Raw genomic sequence first — 25,379 nt, 5'->3', positions numbered from 1 at the left:
TCTGGATTTAGGTTTGACGAGGCCCTAAACTACTGAAGGTAATGGGGCCCTTTATATATCCAACTGTCCTTTGTCAACAACAAATTGCCGCTGTTTTTTGTGCTGAATATATGCTACAGTATATGGTAATTTATGGACCTAATAGGTATCTAAAGTAACAAAATAGGAGCCTACAGAACACAAAACACTGTTGCTGTATGTAGGCTTTATTTTGTTTTTTTATCTTATATTTTGGAAATGTACAACAAGTTTTTTCCCTTTAAATTTTTTTGGGGGCCCCAAGAGAGTGGGGCCCTAAGGTATAGATTGTTTAGCTTACACAAATCCGACACTGGGCCGGGGTTCAATCCCCACTCAGCCATGAGCCTCAGGACGTGACTTTGGTTCAGCCTTCCTCTTCCACTGCCTAACCTAGGAATCCTATTCGGAATAAGGGAATTTCCCTTAAAAAATGGGGAAAGCTGACAGCTATGGAGCGACCCATGTATGCATGCCGCCTTGAGCTCCTGGGTGGAAAGGCGGCATATGCATGCAATAGTAGTCGCTGCAGTCACATTAAGTCACATTAAGTTCCTGCCCCGAACTTTAACGGCGTTAAAGGAAGAATTTAGGGATGGGAAAAGAGAGGTGGTGGAAGCGGGAAAGAGCATGCATGCATTTCGGCCGCATGTGCAGAGATCCTCTGCTCAGAAGTCGAGCTCAATAGGCTTTGCTGCCTCCCAGGCGCATGCAAGACTGGCCTTTCTTCCTCTCCTTTCTTTTCCTCCTCCCTCCCTCCTCCCATCTTCTCCCCTCCGAGGGGAGTCTCTCTCTCTCTCTCTCTCCATCCACCTCGCAACCCTCTAATTGGAGCCAGACCCCGCGCCCGACCACGTCTCCACTTTGGGCGAGGGAGAGAGACGGGGCGGAAGGAGGGAGCGAGCGAGGGAAAGCGGTGCGAGGAGGGGAGAGGAGAGAGAGGGAGGGGCAGAGAAACTCGACACCAGCAACTTTTTTCTTTTTTGCACGACGGGAGAAAGGGAGAGGGGGAGAGAAAAAAAAAGGCTTTCGGGTGAGTGGGATCGCCACAGAGCGCCACACTCGGGGGGAGAAGCAACATGTGTCCGTGGCTCGCCCTCCTCCGGCTGCTGCCCCTCGCCGTGGCCTTGAGCGCCCTCCTGCCCCGCGGATCTTCCACCTCTCGCTTCAGCCCCGAGGTGAGTGTCCTCCTGCAAAATCGAGGGAGGTAATGCCAGCTCCTCCTGGCCAGCTTTCCTCCGTGCCTCCCTCCTCTTTCTCCCTTAATCTCCCAGGCTTTCCTTTGCCCGACCTGCTTCTCCGTTCCTTCCCTTGCATCCCTCTACCCGCCTGCCTTCCCCACTCCTTTGCTCTCTGCTTTCCTCCTCCCTTACGTTTCCCCCCCTCCTTTTCTTTTCCTTACCGGACAGTTCATTCCTCCACGTTCCCGCTTGGTGCGCTTTTGTTCCGGGGAACCTTCATTATTATTATTTTTTGCTATGAATGAGACCCATTGGAGAAGATCTCCCCTTTATTTCCACCCCTTCACTTGCTGGCTTTCGCACTCCCTTCTTCCTGCCCTCTGCCTCGCTCTCTCATTCTCTTGCTCCCGCAGTAGACTTCCCCCTTGTTTCACTCTTCTCTCACCTCTCTCTCTCTCTCTCTCTCCCTCGTTTGCATTCTGCACTCCTCTGCCAGCCCAGGTTTCTCATTCCTTCCTTCTGTGCCTTCCCCTCCTGCTAAGTTCTCTTAAATGCTCCATTCTTCGATGTTCTTGTCTCCACTTGTCTGCTGCAGAGATGGCTCCATTCCCTGTCTCTCTCCTTTGCTCTCTCTTTCCCTCGGCCTCTGCCACACTCATTCGCTTTCAGCTTGGCACACATTATTCTCCACTTATATATCAACCTCCACCTAAACAGGATTCTTCCATCTCTCCAATGACAGAGCCTTCACCTCTTCCCATTGACTGGGCTTATATATTGATTTCCCCCCTTTGCTCGATTGCTGTTTGCAGTTTAATATTTCTGCCTTCCTTTTTGCAAATTCCTTTGTATGTGTTCTGCCTTCCACAGCACTCCTCCTTTAGGAAGCTTCTGACATCCACCCTTCCCTGGTGGTCAGTATGGCCTTTCCCAATCACTCCTGATCTTTCCCCCTTTTCTTCTTCTTGAGACGCCCCTTCACGAGTCAGGCACGTTCTGAATTTTCCTTCCTGTATCGCCCTTCTGCCAAACTTCCCATCACCTTTGCTCCTATTCTTTTATTCACATTCCTTCTCCAGCTGTTCTTTCCATCTACTCCTCCCTTGCTTTTTCTTTTACCATCCTTTGTGTTCACCCCCTCCCCTCTTTTCTTGGATGTGTTCTGCAGCTGGACGGAGAGATGGTGGTTTCTATGCCAAGGCATTTTCTGTTCCATTCGTTCTTTTGCCAACCTTCCCCATTCCCTCACTTCCCTGCGCTTTCGTGTTCCAGTTTTGGATGGCTGTCCCTTTGATGCAAGCTCCCTTTCTTCCTTGATTTTGCCCGTCAGCTTAAACACTTTCATGCCTTCTGCCCCCCCCAATTGATGTCTACCAAAATCCCTTCGTTTTAAGGCCTTTATTCTCTTTCACAATTTCTCTTCCCTTTTGGAGAAATATTGCAGCTTAAACTCCCCTAAAGTGGATGGAAATCCAGCTTGCCTGTTCCCTTCCCTTCCTTACCCCTTTGTTTATGTACTTTTAAAGTTTTATTTATTTGCATTTATGTACTGGGTTCACACACCACCATTTCCACCCAGACACCCTTGAGGCAGCTTGCAACAGTCCATCAGATTGTCATGTAATCTCTTCCTTCCTTTCTGTTATTTGAACTGGCTCCCTGCTCCTTTATAAATCAAGTAATGTTAAGTCACAATTCATTCCTTGCTTCTGAGCCTTCACCATTCTCAACAAGCAGATAATTCCCTCTTTCATTGTGACCCTTTTCCTGTGCCCACTTTGTTCTCAAACTCCCTCCCTATCTTCCCATATCTATCCGTCTGCTTGTCCGCTTATATCTCTCTCTCCATCCACTGTTTTGAAGGGAGCCTGAAAGAGGGATTGTTACTTGTGGTAGTCACACTCATCATCCCTTTTCATTCTTTTTTTTTGCCTCACTCAGCCAGACAAAAGAATTATGTGTATACACCAGAGAGAGTGAAGTCTGTCTCAAACCACTTTCAACTCCCTTTAAAAAAAGCTTCCACCTGCCCATCAATCATCTAATCTTATCTACTTCTTAGTCTGCCATCTCTCTGTCACCCATTGAATATCTCTCGTCCATATTTCTCCATTTAGCCATACATATCTCAGGCTCCCCATCCATCATTCTTCCATCTTCCTTCCCTCTTTCTTGATCACACTGCTCTCAGTTACGCAATCCTTGAAGGAAAAAAAAAACCCCAAACAAACCACCTTGGTCTCCTTCCAACTTTTCCTTGGCTTTTGACGGCGTGTCTGTTATTGTTCCAGTTCCTTTCTTTCTCTTCTTTTTGTTCCTTGCTTTTATTGCCGATCCAAGCAACTTTTGCTGCCGAAACACACACACACACACTTTTTGTGGTAGCTGGGAATATTTTATGTTAGGGGGAAGAACCCGAATCAAGTCCTGAAATGTCCTCAGAGGAACAAAGAAGTCTGTGGCCTTGGTGGCTGGTTCGGAAGAAAGAGCTGTGAAGGATTTGGGGATCAATGAGGGCTAGAATGATGGCGGTGGACATCCACTGGCAGAAGATGCAACTGAAAGGATGTTTTTTTATCTTGTAACCTAATTGTTGTGATAAGTTTGGGAGAAAAAATGAATGCAGAGAGAGAGAGAGGAATATGGGGAAAGAACCCAGGCAGGAAAAGGGCAGCTTTTCATGTGGGTGTTCTCAGCCAATTTTACAATTGGGAAAAAAATAATAACAAGAAGAAAAGGAAATGGACCCAGCATAGGAAGGCAGAGGAAAGAATAGTTCAGCGAAGTGGCGGTACCAGCTCTGAAAGGGGGTTGGCGGCTGTGACCTTAAGCCACTGGGGTCTGAATGCCAGGAATGAGGATGTGGGGAGGGACGAGACAAAAGAGGGCCTTGTCTGAACCCTCGAGGAAGTTTGCAAGTTTGCTCGGACAAGAGCGAAGGCCCGGGGATGGCTGGGGAATTCACTCTAAGGAAGGCTCTGGCCTAGGATGAAACGAAGGAGGAGGTTAGGACAGTTACTGTACCCAAAGGCTGCGTGGGCTGTGGGTTGTTTGTGTCTCTTTCTCTTCCAAGGGATATTTTTGAGGCTTCAGGGATGAGACACGGTGACTTTTTTTAGGGACCGCTCCATCCCGAAGCGAGGGAAGGGAGGCAAGAGGGAGTGCGAAGGGAGAGCAAGCGGAAAAAAGCGGGGGCACGGGGTCTTTTTTTATACCCAACGTTGGCGAGTAGAGCAAGGGAAATTGGGGGGGGGGGAAACGTCATGGACGGATAGGAAGGCAAGAAAATAATTGGCAACGCCCGAGGGTGTCGAAATTTGTCAGGCTCCTTGACATCATCACCTGGGCCTGCTCCAAGTTCTTTTTTTAAATCTTTGCCTTAAGGGGGTGTGTTTCTGGAAAAAAACACGCACACAAGGCCTTTATGTATAGAGTCTGAAATGTATACATTGCTGCTCACTTTGACCCTAAAGTCCACATTTCCCTGTGCCCACTTACTTGACTTAACTCTCATAAGTAAGGCCAAATATATCAGGAAAAGGTTTAGGCTGCAAGTCTAAGCACACTTACTAGGAGCGAGCCCCATCAAATACTTGTTTTGATTATTTATTGGATTTATATCACACCTTTCCTCAAGGTAGCATGGTTTTCCCCCTTCCTCATCTTATCCTGGGAGTACTTTAGGCTAAGAGACAGTGACTGGCCCAAGGTCACCCAGCGAGCTCCAAGACTGAGGGGGGAATTGAACCTTGGTCTCCCAGGCCCTAGTCCAACGCTCTAACCACTATACCACCTTACTTCTGAGTAAGCACATATAAGATTGTGCATGCATAGTATTCTTCTCCTTTTGTGGAACATGGAAAAGGATCTCCTCTGGTGATGTTAAGAGCTCAAGCAGCTTGGCACAAGAGGAGGCACTCCTGCAGATATTTGAACCCCAGGCTCTTATACAGCAGACGTCGCTAACTTTGTGTCCTCCCAAGTGTTTTGGAGTACAGTTCCCATCGTCATGCTGGCTGGGGCTAAAGGGTGATGGAGAGTGCAGAACCAGGAGAGTGCAAGCACCAGGCTGCTGAAGGTTGATTTAGGGCAGCATCGCCTTGAACTGGTCTCTGTGGTAGAATCATAGAATTGTAGAGTTGGAAGGGACCCCAAGGGTCATCCAGTCCAACCCCCTGCAATGCAGGAATCTCATCTAAAGCATCCATGACAGATGGCCATCCAACCTCTGCCTGAAAACCTCTAAGGAAGGAGAGTCCACAACCTCCCAAGGGAGACCGTTCCATTGCCAAACAGCTCTTATGGCCAGAAAGTTCTTCCTGATGTTGAGTCGGAATCTCCTTTCTTGTGATTTCAAGTCATTGGTTCGAATCCTACCCTCCAGAGCAGGAGAAAACAAGCCTGTCCCCTCTTCCAGGTGACAGCCCTTGAGATATTTGAAGATGGCTTATCATATCTGGTGAATAGGGAGCCAGCGTAGTTCCTTCAGAGTTGATGTCGTATGTCTCTAGATAAACCATGTAGATTGCTAGCAGGTGAGTTCTGTATTAGGGGAAGGTTCTGAACTGTATTCAAGGGCAGCCCCATGCATAGCACATTATAGTAGTCCAAGAAGGAGGGTGCTAGAGATCAGGGTGGCCAGGCTACTGCTGTTGAAGAAAGGCCACAACTGTCAAACCAACCTAAGTTTCTAAGTTTCTTAAAACTTAGTGCAGTCGTGTGTGTGTTTACTTCAAAGTACATCTCACTGGCTCAGCGTACCCAAGGCGCTAAGCCCCAAACCATGGTTTAAGTGGGAAAGAGCAAACAGATTCCTAGGTTGTGGCTGTTTTGTTCCTTCTCTGGCCCTGCTGCTGCTGCTGTGAGTGAAGCTATAGTTTGGCACAGTGTTATGTCTGATCCCAGACTTGTGGTTGGTTTAGCATACTCCGGACAAAGTATGAATGGTAAAACCATTGAACAAACCTTGGTTGCAGCTCAAAAGGCCATGTTCAGACAGCATGCTAAGCCAAACCATGGCTTAGCAAACAGCAGTGCAGAAGGAGGAGTGGTCACAATCTTCTATGCAGGAAACCTGCATGTTTGTGCATTCACACTAAACCATGGCTAAGCCGGGTCAGTGTGCTGTTATTATTATTATGTATTGAATTTTTATACCTCCTTATACCAGGAGGTCTCAGGGCAGTCCACAGAACAAAATCAAAATATAAAATAAAAATAAAAACAACCTAATAACTCCCCAGTGGGCTTTAATCAGCTGATGAATTGGTTAAAAGGCAGGTGATTAATCAGCTAAAAAAACCCCCCTCGTGGATTGTTTGACAGCTATTAAAAATAAAACTTGCATAAAGAGGGGCAGCAGCTGTGTTGTATCATCCACTGTATGAAAAGCCAAAATTAGGGTGTTCCAAGGACAGGGCTGCCAATGGCTACCAGCCATGATAAGAACACCAGAATAGAAGAAGAGCGCTGCTGGATCAGGCCAAGAGTTGATCTCATCCAGCATCCTCTTTCTAGGGGTGGCCAGGAAACTCGCGAGCAGTGTGTGTAAACAAGAATAGCCCTCTCCCCTTCCAGCAACTGGCATTGAGGGAGGTACACTGTAACTAGGCCTGGAGGTTCTACAGTATTTCATTTGTCAAGGCCAATAATCACAGACAGACCTCTCTTTCCCTCTGGGAATGTGGATGACTGCCCCTCTGATGCCCTCCAAGCCAAGCTGGCCATTGCCATACCTCACTGCTGAAAAATTTGCAAGTTGCACTGTCTGCCCTCTCAGTGGATTTTTCACGCGGTGCCCCTGAGTTCTCTCTTCCAAGAGAGGGAGAAACATTTCTCTCTGTAGCTAAATGACACTTCCATGTGCAGGGGCAGTCTACCTCTGAGTAAAGAACAGGCTCTAGGGATAGATATCAGGAAAGACCTGCCCTGCTTATGTCTCAGGACGTTCTTTTGGGGTTGGCTGCTGTCGGGAAATGGATTGACAGGCTAGGAGGCCCTGTTGAATTATCCGGCCATGCAGCTGCGTTTTGAGGGGGTGGAAGAATCGCCATTGCAAAACTTATCGCATCACAAAGAGTTAACTCTTCTTTCCCCAGCTCTTCTCTCTCTCTTCCCCACAATAATTCATTTGCTGCTTGTTTCCTGGGTTTCTCCCTCTGAGCAACATCCCTTTTGAATCACCTGATGTTACGCAAGGAGATGATCTATAATGAGTGTCAATCCTGAACCACAGTTCCTTGTAGAGATGACCCCCCCTTCCCCTTCTTCTTCCTGCTCTGTTCTTTTCATGCTGCTCAATTCCAGTCTCGCCACAAGAACAGCTCCCCAAAGCATTGCAGAGACCAGCATCTGAAGATCTGATCCCAGGCGTCTTAGATCTGAGGAGAGCCTTGCCCAGCCTGCTTTACCAAGGGTCACCATGCCTGAAAATGGCTGCAGACAGAGTGATTCACTGTAAAGATCAATGGAAGGGGAGCAGTGGGGTGGTAAGGGAGGAGGAACTGAGACAGCCACAAGGCCTGTGTGCCTGGCAGGAGCTGACACACAAAGCAACTGATAAGTGAAGGAAGCACTTAATAAATCCCACTGAAATTCGTGGAACTTAAGGTTGCATTTGATGTTCCCCTGACTGAACTGGGCAGGGGGCAGAGTGTGGGATAAGTTCCCCTTAGCACCAGCCACAGTCATCACAGAATTGTAGAGCTGGAAGGGACTCCAAGGTCCAACCCACTGCAATGCAGGAATCTTTTGTCCCATGTGGGGCTCAAACCCATAACCCTGATTTTAAGAGTCTCCTGCTGTACTGGCTGAGCTGAAGGGGAAAGCTGGTGCAGACGGACAGGCAGAATAAGGAGAAGGTGTTATTTTCGGAGTATTTCAGGGTTTCCCAAACTTCCAACCCTCTTACACGGCTCCCCAAAGTGCACTTTAATTTTCAAAATATATTTAATATTCCTCCCCTGTTGTGCCTTTGTATGAGTCACTGTTCTGGGTATGACTCCTCTTGAGATCAGTGGTTCTTTGCATTGGGAGCAATGGAATGAATTTTTCATGCCCTGTTCGTCACTATTACCTTTCATCCAGGGAAGAACGATGGGAAGGAGGGCAAGGTGATCACGCAGAGGCGCAATGTGTCAGCTCCTGAATCAGTAGGTGCTTTGGGCTCACAGCACACTTTTAACAGATTGGCAGACAGACAGAAAGAGGAGTTGAACGTATGGGAATGAGTCGGTGGATGGGCAGCAATCGGGGAGGAAAAGTGGATGGACAGAGAAAGGAAAGAAAGATGGAGTCAATAGATCAGGACTGAGGATCCTGGAGCCAGTCAGGTGTTGTTGGACTACAGCTCCCATCATCCCTGGCTATTCACCATGCTGATGGGAGTTGGAGTTCGACGGCATCCAAAGGACTAAACAGGTAGACCCCATGATAGACTATATATATATGGAAACAGAAGTATTGCACTGTGAACTTTATTGTTTAGTTCATAAATTTGATATACTGCTGGATTGTAAAAACGAAACCGCAAAACAATTATGTAGGTGGATAGGTGTATGTGGAGGGGAAGGTTGATAGTTGATGGGTGTCCTTTATAAAAGATGCCCTACCTCAAAGCAGGCAACAGAGAACACACAAATGGATTGATATGTTGGGAGGAGTGTGGGAAGGACAGAAACTGGAATATGCTGAAAGATGGAAGCACTGAGTGGGATTGATACCAGCAATTATTGGGCAGTGGGTCTTTGCCATGGATAGTATGGCAGAGCTGACAGTATCAGGGGCGGGGGACATGTGGCCCTCTGGGTGTTGATAGACTACAATTCCCATCGTCCCCAATGAGCATGACCAGTGGGCAGGGGGGATGGGAGTTGTAGTCCGGCAACATCTGAAGGAGCCAAATCTTCCCTACCACTGGGATAGAAGAAACACAGAATACCAATAGTGGGGAGCCTCGTGCCCCATTCTCCAAGTCCTTTGTAAATGGATTCATAATCTAGAGGTTCCTGAACTTTTTACATCAGAGCTTTGGCCCTCTGGACATTGCTGCACTCCAACTCCCATCAACCCCATCCAGTGTGGCCAATGGCTAAGGATGATGGGAGATGTAGTCCTGCAAAAGGTCTTAAAGGCCACAGGCTCCCCAGCCCAGTTTGTTTGATCCACCATCACTCCAGGCAGCCAGCTATTTTGTTTTTCTTGAGCTATCCAGAGCGTGCCTGCATGCGGCGAGTGGAGTTAGCAGGAGAAGGGCTGGGATTTGTGGAAAACCTTGTTCTGAGGCCAGGGGTTGGCCTCTATCTCTGTCTGGTTCCTTCGAACCCTATGATTCTGTGGCCGAGCTCTCACCAAAGCGGTGAGCCAAGACTGGGCTGTACCACTTCAGATGGTCGAAGGGGTGGGCACGTAGGCCCAAACGCCTGTCCATATGAAAATAACCCCCCTGCATAAAATATCAGCACATCAGAGAGGCGGCTGCTCTAATATTCTTTGCCGTGCTCATCTTCTGCCTGAAGGGCTTTTGTTTTAAATCGGGTGAGCCCCTCCCCCGGCAGATTGAGGTGGCACAGTCCAGACACAGGTTTGACCATCTTAGTGAGAATGAAGCCTATAGGTAGAAATAGACAGAGGAAAGAAAAAATCCAGAAACAATTTGCCGTGGCTCAGTCTTCCATTCTGCATTTTTTGGGTTGTGCGCCCTTTGCAGTGATTCTTGCTTCACAAGAGCGCTTGTGACCAAACTCGATATATATAAGCTAATCACCAAATGGCACCTTAAACCTGGTCACCGCAAAGCAATGTCTAGCTGCCTTTTTTGCGATAGAATTTATTGTTGTCGTTGTTATGATTATTATTCATTTCATTTCTATACTGCTTTATATTTTAAAGAAACAATCTCAAATATTGGTTTCCAGCTCATTGAAACGTCGAATAAAACAACCCAGAATAAAACAGGTTCAAGCTTCAAAGAAAATATTTCAGATCCTTTTCTAAGTGACATTTGGCTTTCCCCATGTTTTATTTACCTACTTAATTTATAGAGGTGCCCCATTGCAGAAGGGCTCCAGGAAGCCAGTGGGCTGGAGCCATTAAGAGTGTCAGGCTAGGAACTGGGAGATCGGGGTTCAAATCCCCACTCGGCCATGAAGGTCACTGGGCCAGTCACAGCCCCTTAACCTACCTCACAAGGTTGTTGTCAGGATTAACTGAGGAGGGGGGTTAACCATGTACTCCTTGGAGAAAAAGTTGGGATATAATTGCAATAAATAAGCAAAACGTGCCTGGGGAATTTCGACCACTGCTTGTCCTTCCTGACATCTGTGCTTCTCACACCCTTCTCCTTTCTCCCCCCAGGCCTGGCTGCAGCAGTATGGCTACCTGCCCCCCGGAGACCTTCGGACGCACACTCAGCGCTCCCCACAGTCGCTCACGGCCGCCATTTCGGCCATGCAGCGGTTCTACGGCCTTCAGGTGACGGGCACGGCGGACTCCGAGACCATGAAGTGAGTTCCCTTCTCCTGCTGCTGCTGTTCGCTTCCTTCCTGGGTCCACCCAGTTCAGCATTGCCTACACTGGGTGGCAGCAGCTCTCCAGGGTGTCAGGCAGGGGGCCTTGCGGACGTCTACATTGCAATGCTCAGGCTCTGCCACCATGGCCCTTGGTGTGACGAATTCTCCCTTTCAAAATCCAGTGGCAACTCTTCTCTGTTTTCACCCATAAAAGCCTTGGGAACTTCGCTTCACCCCTACCCACAAGAGAAGACCCCTTTTTAAAAATCTCTTTTAGACCCATGCCCTTTTGAAGGCAATAACGCTCTTCTCCCTCCTATTAATTTAATTTTTTAGCTTTATTTTGGGTGGTGTGGGGGTTTGTTTGGCTGGGAGAGTTGCATGTTTCTAGAGAAGGCTGCTGCCTGCTTTTTTTTGTCTGTGTTTTCATTCATTTTGGGGTGTTTGTAGCTGTTTTGCCTTCTTTTCTTTCTTGAGGGGTTTCTGAGCATTGCTGGGTTTTCTCATGGGAAATGCGTGCTTTTGAGGCTCCCCTACAACAGTTTTTGGGGGTTCCAAATGTGCCCCAGGCCCCAAATCATTTGGGACCCCAGTTTTAAGGTGTAGCAGTAAATAGTAATAATAATAATAACAATAGTGATTTATTGCAAACCATGTCCAAAAAAATGGATTGTATTTACATGGTTCACTGAGGTGCTGTGGCAACCGAAGAGTTTTTGGTCTTTTAGTCATGGGGTGGGGGTAAATAAACAAAACTGTTTTGCTTTACTGGGAAACAGTATCAGAGGGGAATTGTTTCCCTACATACTGAAACCAAGCATCAATCAAGCAAATGGGATATATTTCTCACAGGTCCTATCATGGCGACCTTCAGTGACCGTGCTTCAGCCATTTTGAAATGAGCATGTGGCATAGCTGTCAACGTTTCCCGTTTTTTAAGGGAAATTCCCTTAATCCGAATAGGATTCCTTGCAAGAAAAGGGAAAAGTTGACAGCTATGGCATGTGGTCTGCAACTGTGTGCCTTGGTTGCCTGCCGGCCTAAGTTGGGTAAAGAGGAGAACTGAGGGAGAGGACAACTGTGAGGGCCTTCCTCATTCAGGGTACACGGTTGACGAGACTCAGCCTTGATAAAGCTCTACTGGATAGGATAACTTTTCTGAATTCAAGGAGCACCTCATAGATGATAAATCTTGAACTCAGGACAGGCAAGACCACCAGTTCAAGAGCTGAGATTTGTCCCTTGCGAGGTGCTTCCTGCATTCAGAAAACTTCTCCTATCCAAACTTCTGAAGACTTGAAGGCCTACGGGCAGTTTTTCCAAAATGCCGCATGGCGTTTCTCAAAACGCTGGTGGTGGGAACACGATATTATGAAACCACCTAAAAGGGCCATGATGTAACTGAGAGAAAGGCTGGGACTGTGGTTGTGGCTGGGTGGCTGGCTTCCAGTTCCCAGTGCTGGCAAGCAGGCAGAACGGCTGAGCGGCATCCTGTCCCAGGGGTGGCCCTAGTATTGCATACAGAGCAAGCAGTGTCTGGTGGAGTTAGGGCTGACCAGTGGAACTCCACACCACAAGAGCTTGGCGAGGGTACAAAGAACAGAGGAGGAGGAGGAGAATTTTAAACAGGACTCAGAAGCAGCTTCCGGGTGGGAAATGGTGGGTCTTCTAGTGCCAGATCTACAAATTTTGCAGTGGGGGGGGGCAAATGTATGTACTTCTGCCCCCCCCTTGATTATGAACTCTCTCTCTGTGGGGTGGGGGCTCATCTTTCGTGGTGGCAGTGCGTAGTTGCCAACTGCAATGTGCAACATCGTCCTTTAAAGCACATTAAGTGGTTCCTAAACTATAAGCTAGCAAAAGATTTAATTAACTTTTTTTTTTTACGAGTGTTTACCTTTCCCCTCTCCATCCCCTCTTTGCTCCCTCTTTCTAAGCTCCCCCCAACCCAGTTTAGTCTAGGGCCAGCACTTGCCTGTCACGTAATTGCAGACTCCAGCCGAAAGAGCAATTTTATTTGCCACGGCCGGTGAGGTGTGCCAGGACTGCCCTCTGCTCTTCTCCCCTGCAAAGCCTCAGCCAGGCTCCATCTTGAGTCCTGGCATGGACGTCTCCTGCCTACAAGCAGAGATGTGCACTGCCTGGAGCTGGCCTTGTCTCGCTTTTGCCAGCCTTGCTACTGCCAGCCCAGCAAGCTATGGCCAAGCTGAAGGTGGCAGGCCTGGTGTCTTCTCTGCCTTGGTCAACAAAGATTGGGAAAGGGAAAAGTGCCGCCCATCTCCACTATGTTTGGCATATAGAGCTAGGTGACTGGCAGCAAATTGGCACCCCTTGGCCTGTATAAAGCTGATAAACCAGTGTAAGAACTCCATGCACACGCTGGATGATGGGATTTGTAGTCCAAGGCATCCAGAGCTGTGGAAAGCTGGTTTGGAGATCCTTTGCAAAAAGGAAGAGTGGGGCAAGAGAAACCCTTTAAAACACGTTATTTGCTTTTCTATTCTGGCTTAGTGATGATACGGGGAAGGGCTGGGCGAGATGGTTGATCAGGGATGATGGGGCTTGGAGTCCAACAAATTTGGTGGGGTGGGGCTACTGGTTTCCTTATCCCCGCGCCGAAAGCATCCCAGAATGGCTTCTTATGCTAGGCAGAGGAAGTCAGAATTGTGCGTGTGGAGGAAGGGAGAGGGAATTGTGGAATTGGCAAAGAATGACTTAGTGTGCACCTTGGCAAACGACAGTGCCGGAGAAACAAGTTGGCGTGCGTATGCCTTTGTTTCAGGCAGCAGCCCCTCTTCACAACAACCCTGTGAAACAGGTTACACCAAGAGACTGCGATCTGCCTCAGGTCCACCCAGGCAGCTGAGTAGGGGTTCGAAACCTGGTCTCCTAGGTCCTATTCTTGCATGCAAAACTTGGTGCTACTCTCCCGCAACACTATGGTTCCTGAAGCAGAAGCCCGGAAGGATACCCCTCCGCATGAATCCATGGGGGCCCAATCCACCAAAAAGTTACCTCGTACAATCTTCTGTCTAATGGAGCTGTCGTCAGCCTGCCTTCTGCTCTCGATAAGACCCAGAATCAGCTGTCTGAGTTACGGGCCGGCGGCTACTGGCTTCGCTTCCTCAGTCTATGATGCCACCTCTTGTATTTCTATGTTGTGAACTGCCCTGAGATCTACGGTTGAAGGGTGGTATACAAATTTTTTAAAAAATAAAAATAATATCAATGCAGTCAGAGAGCAGAGACAGGGCTTTGCCTCCTTAGGAGTCTTGCTTCTCTTTTGGTCTTCATAGCAGTGGGCATCGTATATGATCACAGCATCATCCTCCTGAATCGTTCTCCATCTGTAGTTTCAAGTGGCAGAGGCTGGCTTATTATTATTATTATTATTATTAATAATAATAATAATAACAATATTTTTATTTATACCCCACCCTCCCTGGCCAAAACCGGGCTCAGGGCGGCTAACACCAATAAAACTACAATAAAACATAATAGAAAAATAAAAAAACAAGTTAATTAAAATACGGGTTAAAATACAATTTAAAATGCAGCCTCCTTTTAGTAGTAGCCCATAGATCAAAGCCATAAGGGGAGGGAAACATAAGGGTCAGATTGAGTCCAAACCAAAGGCCAGGCAGAACAGCTCCGTCTTGCAGGCCCTGCGGAAAGATGTCAAATCCCGCAGGGCCCTGGTCTCTTGTGATAGAGTGTTCCACCAGGTCGGGGCCAGTACTGAAAAGGCCCTGGCCCTAGTGGAGACCAATCTAAACTCCTTATGGCTCGGGACCTCCAAGGTGTTTGTGGACCTTAAGGTCCTCCATGGGGCATACCAGAACTAGAATGAGCTGGTTCTGTCCGCCATTGGCTCTAACTTCACCTGCTGTTGAGTCCCCATGTCTTCCATTCTACCTGTCCCGATATGCACCAACCCCCACTAGTTTCAAGATGGCTATAATGTAAATAACTATTCCGACAGAAGCAGCGGTAAATGCTGGCCAGATGTCAAGGCATCGTCACCACCAACATCACCGTTTATCTCATGCTTTCTAAATGTAAGTCTCAAAGCAGTCCATAAAATATGCAAACACTTCGAACTTTTAAAAGCAAATGCGTCAATAAAATACAATTATTATTTTTTTGCTGAAAGCGCTCCTCCAACAATACTGACCCTATACGAAGGACACATGCTACCCCAGCCTACTAAATGATTAACACCACAGACAGGCCGGAAATCATACTGTAGTATGATTCCAAGAAGCAACCAAGGGTAAACAGGAATGACTTAGCCTGGCAACTGAAAGCTGGCAGTGGTGGTGCCAGGCTTTCTACAATTCCACAATTGGGGAGTGATCACTGAAAAAGCTTTTCTCACATTGTCCCCCTCTCTCAGAGGTGGTGCATGAAGAGAGACGGACCTCATGACAAGTTGCTGGGCCCGGGCAGGTTGTCTGCACAGCTAACATGGGGAGGTCGACCTACAGAGACTTTGGTGAGATAGAAATGTGTTTCTCAAGGGCAGCTGGAACCTTAAATGCGTCTTCCTTCTTCTAGGGCTATGAAGAGGCCCCGCTGCGGCGTCCCAGATAAATTTGGAGCGGAGATCAAGGCCAATGTCCGGCGCAGGCGCTACGCCATCCAAGGGCTGAAGTGGTCGCACTACGATCTTACTTTTTGGTGAGGTTGGCAGAGAAGATGGTGTGGGGCAGGGAGTCGAAGGGCTGATCTGTGGGAAAGGAGAATTAGCTGTGGGGATGGGTCTGTCAGAAGAAAGGCAGGCGATATAGAATTACGGGGGACAGAATTCTGACTTGTTACCAGAAGAAAATGCAAATATGGGGTTATTTTTATACACATTTCGTGTCGTCCTGATGTTGAAATCAACGTGGGACTTCAAAGGGGGGAACTTTTAGGAGATGAGACAATGAGGCAAAAAGCATGAGTAAAAAGGCAGCGTAGTGGCCTCTTGAGAAAGACCTGGGAGCTACATGGAAGGCAAAGTCTGACTCCTCAAGCCCCACTCTCAATTTCTTGCTCTGCAGCTTCATTTTTGAGTGCCCCACATGTATTCTAGCAAACATCATTTGCTCAAACTAAACACTTCAGATAGTAAGAAATCTGACGGTCCGAATAAGCCAACACGTTTTGCGCTACAAATCCAGATTCTCAGGTTTCCAGGCAACAGAGCAGATTTCTTCCACCCTATTTTCCAGCGCATTCCCTGAAAGTTTTCCAAAGTGGCTGTCAGAGGAAGGGCAGAAGTCATAACAAGCTTTTGGCACCATTGTCCTGCCTGAAGAGCCATCTTAAGAGGGGGAAGCAGCTAAATGGGGTGCGTGACTGAGAAAGGAGGGAAAGTTTGGAAGGTCATTTTAGCCGGACAAAAGGAAATCTGAAGCTGGTTGGCCAGGGATGATTGATTGGGAGGATTCTAGTGATCCTGAGAGGGATGTCTAAGTGATCCCTTTGTGGAAGCAACGCAGGTTCAGAGGCCTACATGCCTGAGATGGTTGAGGTATCAGGACGGGCCTTTCCAAAACCCTTGGTATTTCAACTTCTGCTTCCGTTCCAGCATCCAGAACTACACACCCAAGGTAGGAGAGCATGCCACCTTCACCGCAATCCGACGCGCCTTCAGCGTGTGGCAGTCTGTAACGCCACTGCGCTTCCGCGAGGTTTCCTACTCGGACGTGCGCGAGGGCCGCCAGCCGCAGGCCGACATCATGATCTTCTTCGCCGAAGGCTTCCACGGCGACAGCACCCCTTTTGATGGCGAAGGAGGCTTCTTGGCCCACGCCTACTTCCCTGGGCCCCACATCGGTGGTGACACTCACTTCGACGCTGCGGAGCCCTGGACGTCCCGCAGCGATGACCTTAGCGGTGAGTGGAAGTTTAAGGTGCTGGACGGACTTTGGGGTGGGGTGGGGGAGATAAGATGTCAGGAAGAAGAAGCGTAGATGGTGGCAGACGTGACTGACGAACCCTTGCGTGGGAATGAGTCACTATGAGTAACAATTGGCGAGAAGAAGGAACCCATCTCTCTTCATCGGCTCGAGACCAGCCAGAACATCACTTCCTTTTTCTAGTTCCCCAAATCTCATAATGAAGTGAGTTCTAGACAAAAGCAGAAGGACTTCTTAGGAAGGAAACCCCCTGTATCCAATTCCTTATTTTCTCCTGAGCTCATCCTTTATTCAATCAGAACCGATATCCGTGAAGGAATGGCCCTGTGTCCAGCTATCCTTGACCCAAGTAGTGTTGAATTCCCCTTGGCCAAGATTTTTGCACTCCTTTAACCATTCAGTGTCCTTCATTTTGAGGGGAAGGTTGACTCTGGCAAACCATTTGCAAAGAACGCTGGTAAACCGTTGCTTCCCTCCTTGTAGGAAATGACATTTTCCTGGTTGCGGTGCACGAACTGGGCCACGCTCTGGGTTTGGAGCACTCGAACGACCCGTCCGCCATCATGGCCCCCTTCTACCAATGGATGGAAACGGATAACTTTGAGTTGCCGGAAGATGACCGGCGTGGCATACAGCAATTGTATGGTATGACCCCTCTTAACTTCCGTTGTGACTTCTGACCCCTTGGCCTGATTCCATTTCTACTCTTATATCACTCTCACATGTCAATTGTTCCCTTAGCATGGCCAATTAAGAGAGTGCTTCAAGGGAATGGCGGCCATGTTTTCCTGGCCTGTTTTGACGCTTTCTGCTTCCAGTTCCACTCAGCTGATTTTCTGACTTTACACTGACAACTAGCTGCCTCCTTTGGAACAGGGATATGCTCCAGAGCACGACGGAGTCATTCATCTCTGTTGTTTGCCCCCTGCCATTTTGTAATTGGTGGAATAGTGCCCTTGAACATGGAGGTTTGATTTTAAGTTGTTATGGCTAAAAATTCCTCAAAAAAGGGGGGGGGATCGCAGGCCAAACTAATATCACCCCAGTTCTTCGCTGTAACCCTGACTTCTTAGAACTTTGATTGCATGTTTTATTTGCACACAAAGCTGAGTCTAACCCTGCGCCCAAAGGTTTGAGATTATTAACCCTTTCCACCCTTGTCTCCAGGAACCGAAATCGGCCACCCCAGTAAACCTCCGCCTATCCCTCGAACCACTATGAAGCCCCGAGTCCCAGATCGGCCGCCCAAGAACCCAACGTACGGCCCCAACATCTGTGACGGGAGATTTGACACCATCGCTGTGCTAAGGGGCGAGATGTTTGTCTTCAAGGTTAGCCCAGTGTGGGGAGCATAATCAGAGCCTTAGGCTGTGGGGAGTGCAAAGCAGAGAGGGGAGGTTATGAGTTTGTAAGAAGGGTGGTAGCCCTGCTTTGGAGCCATCTCTGAAAATGCTATTATCTGGGTTTATGTTTGCTACATAAAAGAGATAGATTCATCATTATGTGACAAGATTTTTTTTTTGCGGGGGGGGGGGGACCCTGAACTCTGCAACCTGTATATGAAATACGGAAATTTAGCAAATCTGCTTATTTTGTGTAATTTATTAAGCCTCTATTAGTCATGGCTGCAGACTAAGGTGTATGTAGGCCTCTAGTGCTCATTCCCTTGATAGCTAGTGACATTCTAAGTGGAATCTCCACAAACACAGACTTAATATTTGCTATGTATTTTCAAGCTTGTCTGTTTAACCTTAAGGGCTGAAAATGTTTTTTTTTTTTAATTTAATAGTCAGAATGTAGAAATCAGTACCCAACATCAACTTTCATTAGTAACCAGCGTCAGCCCAAACCCAGCCTGACTGTGGAATTGCAAAAGCGTGCAAGCACCAGCTATTATTGCAACACCCATTAGCATCAATATCCTCATGCATGGACCCACCGATCTAAGTATGCAGGGCAATTTAAACACTGTTTTACATCATTTGACACATTTGGAAACTCGCTGCTTTCCAGGACAAATGGTTTTGGCGAGTCCGGAATAACCGTGTGATGGACGGGCACCCTCTCCCTATCGGCCAGTTCTGGGTTGGTCTCCCCTCAACAATCAACACAGCCTATGAGAGGAAAGATGGCAAATTCGTATTCTTTAAAGGTTGGTGGACTGTTACAAACTCTCTTGCTTTTGAAGGCAGCAAGGTCTTACTCGGTGTGGAATGCCAATATGTTTCATAACTAAATATATTATTCCCCCTTTCCCAAATATTCTTTTTTTATTACTGTGATTAATATACCTTTTAATCGCTGAGGTGGGCTGTGCAACTGTCCTGCCAAAGTCCCTTGCATGGGAAAACAGCCTTGCAGGCCAAATTGGGACCTGTGCTGGGCTAAATTTGGCCTGCAGGTCAAAGCCCCACCCCGTGATTCTTTGTGGTGTTTGAGGGGGGTGGAAGTTTGGTCCTCTGTCTAGGGAATGCTAGACGTGGTTAAGGCTGCTGGTGCATCTTGGGAAATCAGGTGGCCTTCCTTCTTTCAGGGGACAAGCATTGGGTCTTCAACGAGGCCACCTTGGAACCCGGCTACCCGAAGCACATCAAGGAGCTGGGCAGAGGGCTTCCCACAGACCGGATCGACGCCGCTCTTTTCTGGATGCCGAGTGGGAAAACCTACTTCTTCCGGGGAGACAAGTGAGTTACCGATAAGCTGTTGTGGTCCACTAAAGCAGCTCACATTTCGCACCCAGCAAACCAGACTTCTTATCCAGCGAACGGTTGAAATCATTTCAGCTTTAAGACTTCTAGTCATTTGTTTGTCAGATGAAAATGCGGGAGGATTTGGGTAACGAGCGCCGGCTGTTTTGAGGGAAGAAACCACTGGGTGGTTCAATGAGTCCTTTGTCCCTGCACCCAGGTCAGAAGGGTGATTTGCACGTCAGGACTGCTGCAGAAATCCCTGTGGCTTTGCCCTGCCTGGGCACATTTCACCATCTCTCATGTCCCTGGACCCGCACTCAGGCTCCATCTGCCTTGCTCGGCAGGCGAGACAGGCTGGCGGCAACCTTGGGATCCCACTTCAGTCAGCTTCCAGCGGCCCTCCACTGTGTCGAACCTGGGCCCAAAACTCTGCCTGCGTACATCTGCTCTGGCTCCTTGGGACCAAAACAGAGTTGGAAGAGGTTGGAGGTCACACAGCCAAGCCCCTTTGCTCAGCGGTCCCACCCCTATCCATCATGGTCTTTCGAAGCATTCTGTGCACGAGTGTCTGAATCTCATTGCTGTGTCCAGCAGGCCCTGGGCAGAGAGGGTTGCCATGCAATGGCAGCTTCCCTGGGCAGAGTGGAGGGGAATTGCTGTAGTTTCTCGGAGCGAAGCAGGTTGCCAGCCAAGTCTCTGGGGGAAGCGAGTGGTCATTGTGAGACCCTTTTTCTGAGCTGGCAGGGGACGCAGTCCTTTTTGTTTTCAATGCATATTTTTTGGGAAGGTTTTTTGCAACGCACCCCGAGCCCTAGAACAGGCTGCTTGTGTAAGCAAATGGATACAGGAGGATAGGAAGTTGACATAGTACTGAGTTAGGCCATTGGGGGACCATCTTGTTCAGAACTGTCTTCACTGTCTGACAACGGCTCTCTAAGGTTTCAGGCAGCCCTGCTTGGAGTTGCCAGAGATTGAACCCCTTCTGTATGCAAGTCAGATGCTGTACCACCAAGCTATAGCCCTTCCAAACAATATGCTACTGTGAGTTGCAGGGGGGAGGCAAAGAGGTGAAGATCAGGGCCTGGAAGCAAATTCTGCTCCTCCAGCTAACTAGGAATCTTCCTCTTCCTTGCCTTCTGGGTTCTGTAATTTCACCAGTCAACACCTGCACATTTCCAAGCCTGTCTTCACATTCTTGAGGGTGAAGAGATTGGCTTTTATTTCAAAAGAACGGCAACTGAGATTGTCAGGATGCTGAACGCTGCACCTGCTCTCAGAATCTCTGCTTTGCGTGATCATATTGAGAGATAGGCCAACATAGAAGTGTTTCTGGTTCCTTATTAAACCTAAAGGTTTAGCTCTTTTTCAGCTATGATTGCTTTGTGCAAGTTAGTAGCCCTGCAGACCTCAGAATACTGCCCAGGGCAAAAAGTCCCAAGTCAAGGCAGTGGGATGTTCTTCTGAGTAAATTTAGCTTGGGCTGCACACTGCAGACGTTTTACCTGTCTTGCTCATTGACACCAAAGATACAACAACTGCAGGCATGAGATATTCTTAGATTGCAATTTTCTGAGCACTGGCCATGCTTGCTGGAAGGGCTGGTGGGAGTTTTCCACCCTTGGTCTAACCCTTTCTAAAGGCCCTCTCATGCAATCTTGAATTCCAATTTAAGGCATTGTCTGGCCACCAGAGGGAGGTTTGATCACGGCTGCTGCAGCTTTCTTGCTCATCCCGTCAGGGGGTTTTGCTACAAAGAGGGAAGCAATTACCGGTACTTTTCTCTTTCTGCTCTGCAGTCTTTTTAACACGGCGTTCTTTTTCATTCTTCAGATATTACCGCTTCAACGAAGAGAGCCGAACGGTCGAGCCCGGCTACCCCAAGCACATTTCTGTCTGGGAAGGGATCCCTGAGTCACTCCGGGGGGCTTTTATGGGCAGCGATGAGGGTGAGAAAGGGGGAGCGGAGGGGGGCTATTGGGTGGGAAGAAAAGGGGGTGATGAAAAGGCTCCACTTTCTAACGCAAAACTAGGAAGGATGCAGCCCGCCTGATACTGACTTATGTAAGAAGCAGCTGCCAACATTCTGTGACCAAGAAAGAGTGAACAGGATGCACACAAATAAAATTGGATGGTGGTGTGCAGATATGGTCAGGATTTGATACCTAATAGCTGGAGTCATTGTAGCAGGGAGCTTAATCAGCAGCCACCATATTGCAGATATGCAGAAAAAGTTGAATTGCTGCACTCTAGGACATCGTTATGCATTCATTGCTTATTATGAAGGGAGTGCGTGGTTTCCCTTCACAACTATCCTTGTGAGGCTGATGAGGCTGAGAGACATGGGCTGGCCTAAGGGTCACCCAGTGAGGATCAGGGCTGAGAGAGGGATTTCAACGGGAGTAGGCCCAGCCCTTGTCCAATATTGCCTCTCCTCACTGTTGGCAGTGAAGGCGATGCCTGCCCTGTCCCCTGATGTTAACAGAGGGTAGCCTGCCCTCAGCCGCAGGAATCTCCTGAAGAAATGCAATGCATCTAGGTGCATAGATTATGCAAAGAATGCCTGCCAGGTGCTTCTTGTGTGAAAATCAACCCCCTGCACACTCAGCCATTCAAAAGGCGTCCCGTTTTAATGACTAATAATCGTTTGAGCCTTCATGAAAGATGGCTGGTGCGATACCGTTGACCGCCATTGTGGAGTTAATGTTGTGTTCCTAAAATGATTCATCAGGTTGCAGCTGGTAATCGTTTATTAAAACATTAATTTTTCATTATGTAAATTTTTTTTAAAGGAAGCTTTACCCTTCCCAACTCTGATCAGGAAGCCATTTCGCTACAATGAAATGTAAAATGCCTAAAAAGTGATTATAGCTTGAATTGAAACCCAGCCAAAATGTTTTTTTATCTGGAACCAAAGGTTATTTTTACGAATTTCTAACGTGAAATGAAAGTGAAGATTCAGAAAGAAAACATTTTGTTTTCAGAATAATGAAACTCTTCACTGTGAAATACCATTTTTCTCACAAAAGAAGTCTCAGATGTAAAAAACATTGCCTTTATAATTTACACATGCCTTTATAATTGACACATTGGTGTCAAAATCCAAAGGGAAGGTCTGAAATGAACATTAGGGCCACGAATTCTCCACATGTACTCAAAATGGGGGGCAGAAAATGGAATTTGGATTCCAAAGCTTAATCTGCAAAACACAGGCAGATATCACTTGAATTCCAAATAGGCACACGAAATAAAACGTGCTTTACAAGGTCCTCAACTTGAAACTGAAATTAATTTTGAAATAGCCACCAGACAGATCCTACATCCCTGCCTCAGATGGGTTTACAGTTTAAAAGTGGGATTCAGAATTTCACAAAACCCATCTCGAATTTTATTGGAAATGATCCCATTGTTGCTCTTGGATATTTTTTTCCCTTTGCTGTTAAAATTGACTCTCATTTTCTTCCCTGTTTCTTGACCACCCCCTATTCCTCCCCCGTATAGTTTTCACCTACTTTTACAAGGGAGACCGTTACTGGAAGTTCAACAACGAGAAGCTGAAGGTGGAGCCAGGGTACCCCAAGTCTGTGCTCCGAGACTGGATGGGATGCAGCTCAGGCGGCGACCGCCAGGAAGATGGCGAGGAGGTCATCATCATCGAGGTGGACAATGCGGAAGCAGGGGAGGTGAACGCAGCCGCTGTGGTGTTGCCCATCCTCCTGCTGCTCACCATCTTTGCCCTGGGGATCGCCCTGTTCATCTTCAAGCGCTACGGCACGCCCAAACGGTTGCTGTATTGCCAGCGTTCCCTGCTGGACAAGGTGTGACAAGGCGAGCTCCCTCGCTGGGCTGGGAGCACCAGGGCCCTCCTGTCTCCCTCGCCTTGGCCACCATCTCTCCTCCGGTGCTTCTTTCGTGAACCCTTTTGCCCTAGTCGCCACACTCTTCCTTCACTGCCTTTCCCCGGTGCTGCCCTGCCGCCATTTTGTCCTCCCTGCGTTCCTCTTCTTGCCTTCGTTCTGCCACTGCTCCTTGCGTGCTACTTCCTTAAGCCATGTCCCGATCTCCTCTTCTCCACTTCCATTTTCTCCTGCTGCATCCTTTCCCCTGGTCCTGTTCTCCCTCCTTCCTCTCCTCTCCTCCTTCTCAGTCTCTTCACTTCCCTTCCACCCCCAGCGGGTGCGCTGAGCATGCTTGAGTGTAACTTGAGGAGGCAAAAGAGGACCTTCTTCCCCCATGCTGGTTTCGGTCTCCGCCCGACCCCCGTCGCAGTGCACCCCTTGACCTCCGCTCGGGAAAAGGAGACTTCGCTTTGACCTGCCAACCTGCAAGGCAGGGGGATAAGACGGCACACTGTGAACGCCCACCAAAGTCCCCCCCCCCCGCGATCTCCCTTGGGTGGGATCGAGGTTAAATTATCACGGCGACCCTCCCAAGTATCTGCTGTCGTTAATGCCGCCCAGCCCTCAACCTTCTTTCAGGGTCACATGGGAATGAATGATGGGCAGAAGGATGGGTACCCTCTATTAGGAGTGATGGGAGGGGAGTTGCAGGTTTCGGCCTCGTGGTGGGCGGAGCTATGCAGATGAAATAGGGAAGCTGCAGAATTTTGGGGCGGGGCAACGTAGCACGGCATTCCAAAAAGGGAACTCTTTTATCATTCCATTGGGCGTGGCTTGAAAAGGAGGGAGGAGCCATGGCTGACCAATGGAAGCGCTTATGTAGATGACCCAACAGGGAGGGCCCTTGGTGGAAGACAAGGGGCGGGGTTTAAAATGTGGGGCGTGGCATGACAGGTCATACCTTTTGGAGGTGGGGAAGCGTCTTAAAGGGCCAAACCTTGGGAAAGTGGAGGTCTCCCACGCAGCAGAGGTGGAGTTGGCCAGTGGTACCCTGAATGCAACAGAGAGTGGGGCAAGTTTGGGAGCAGGAGGAAAGGGAAGGGTGGTTGTGGCGGTCGGTCTGGAGGTGGAGATGGAGGAGGAGGTGTGGAATGGGATGGAGGTGGTCTGCACGGTTCAAATGATTTTGCATAAATGTTTACTCCAATGTCTGATTATAACTGCATGAAGTTTACAGTTGTCACTTCCAATCCATTCTGGATTCTTAAAAAAAAACCAAACTAAGCAAAGTAGCAATTTCCAAAAACGGGGGGGGGGGAGGAGTGGAAGAAAAATTCCTATTGCACCAGAGAACTGCCTCAAACTGCCTTATCCTCCTTTCTTAGGGAAAACGTTTAATTTTGTTTGTTTGTTGAATATGTAATTTTTTAATTATTCTATAGAAATGCCTTTTTTGAAAAAAGAAAGTTTAAAATAGTGCATTAACAGGGTGGGGAAATCAGAATAGGGGTGGGAGACAGAACCCCCAAATCCTGCAGGCCGGGAACGAGGTATCTAAACTCTCTCCTATTCAGACCATTTTCCATTTGGGGAGGGGGAGGGCGTGTCTGAATTCTGGGTCTTGTGTTTTCAAATGGTCTCCAAACGGAATTAAACTGTGTTTAACGATACATTTGGGTTTGTGGGTGGGTTTTTAATATTGTTTATTGTTTCACTTTATTGTTATTATTATTTTGCTATTATTAATAAACACCCATTCTTTGGGAGGGGAATATAACATACATTGCTGGGGCCTGTAGGCTGTTTTAAATCTGTTATTCCTTTTAACGTTTAGCAATAAAAACCCCCATTTCTGGGTGGAAATGGACTCAAAATGCTGGGAGTTTTCAAACATTTATTTTATTTTATTTTTGTCCCCACACAATTTGTTCATGACTATTTTGTTATTAAAAATAATCACCAGAGATTTTTTTTTTGGAAAAAAATAAATGCTGGAATTTCCCCTCCTTTTTAGTAGTATGTTGTATTAAAGTGTGATTTATATTTCTTTTTTGGGAATTAATATCTAAATACTCCTGAGATATTTCTGCACATTCCTGGAAAGTTTGCTTGCCATTCCTTTTCATTGAACCAAAGAAATGCTAATATAGAAATGCACAATGTGTTTGGCCCATTAAGGGCTAAGAGCCAAGTTCAAATCTAAGAATAATCGCAGAGCTACGCTTCTCAAGAGTGTTTT

The 25,379-nt window shown here is 47.8% G+C and overlaps 1 protein-coding gene across 1 annotated transcript; it reads left to right on the top strand.

The window, feature by feature from the left end:
• Nucleotides 1-967: 967 nt before the first annotated feature.
• MMP14 (matrix metallopeptidase 14) lies at nucleotides 968-25,156 on the top strand. The gene is made up of 10 exons (XM_053361041.1): nucleotides 968-1,196; nucleotides 10,554-10,702; nucleotides 15,266-15,388; nucleotides 16,284-16,591; nucleotides 17,098-17,259; nucleotides 17,782-17,945; nucleotides 18,628-18,766; nucleotides 19,148-19,298; nucleotides 21,135-21,250; nucleotides 22,803-25,156. Exons 1-10 carry the CDS (start codon nucleotides 1,098-1,100, stop codon nucleotides 23,123-23,125), a joined length of 1,734 nt encoding a protein of 577 aa, XP_053217016.1. The 5' UTR covers nucleotides 968-1,097; the 3' UTR covers nucleotides 23,126-25,156.
• The last annotated feature ends 223 nt before the right edge of the window (nucleotides 25,157-25,379 follow it).

The sequence above is a fragment of the Podarcis raffonei genome, chromosome 13 (assembly GCF_027172205.1).
Source record: "Podarcis raffonei isolate rPodRaf1 chromosome 13, rPodRaf1.pri, whole genome shotgun sequence".
NCBI lineage: Eukaryota > Metazoa > Chordata > Lepidosauria > Squamata > Lacertidae > Podarcis > Podarcis raffonei.
This window is presented reverse-complemented; position numbering and strand designations above follow the sequence as displayed.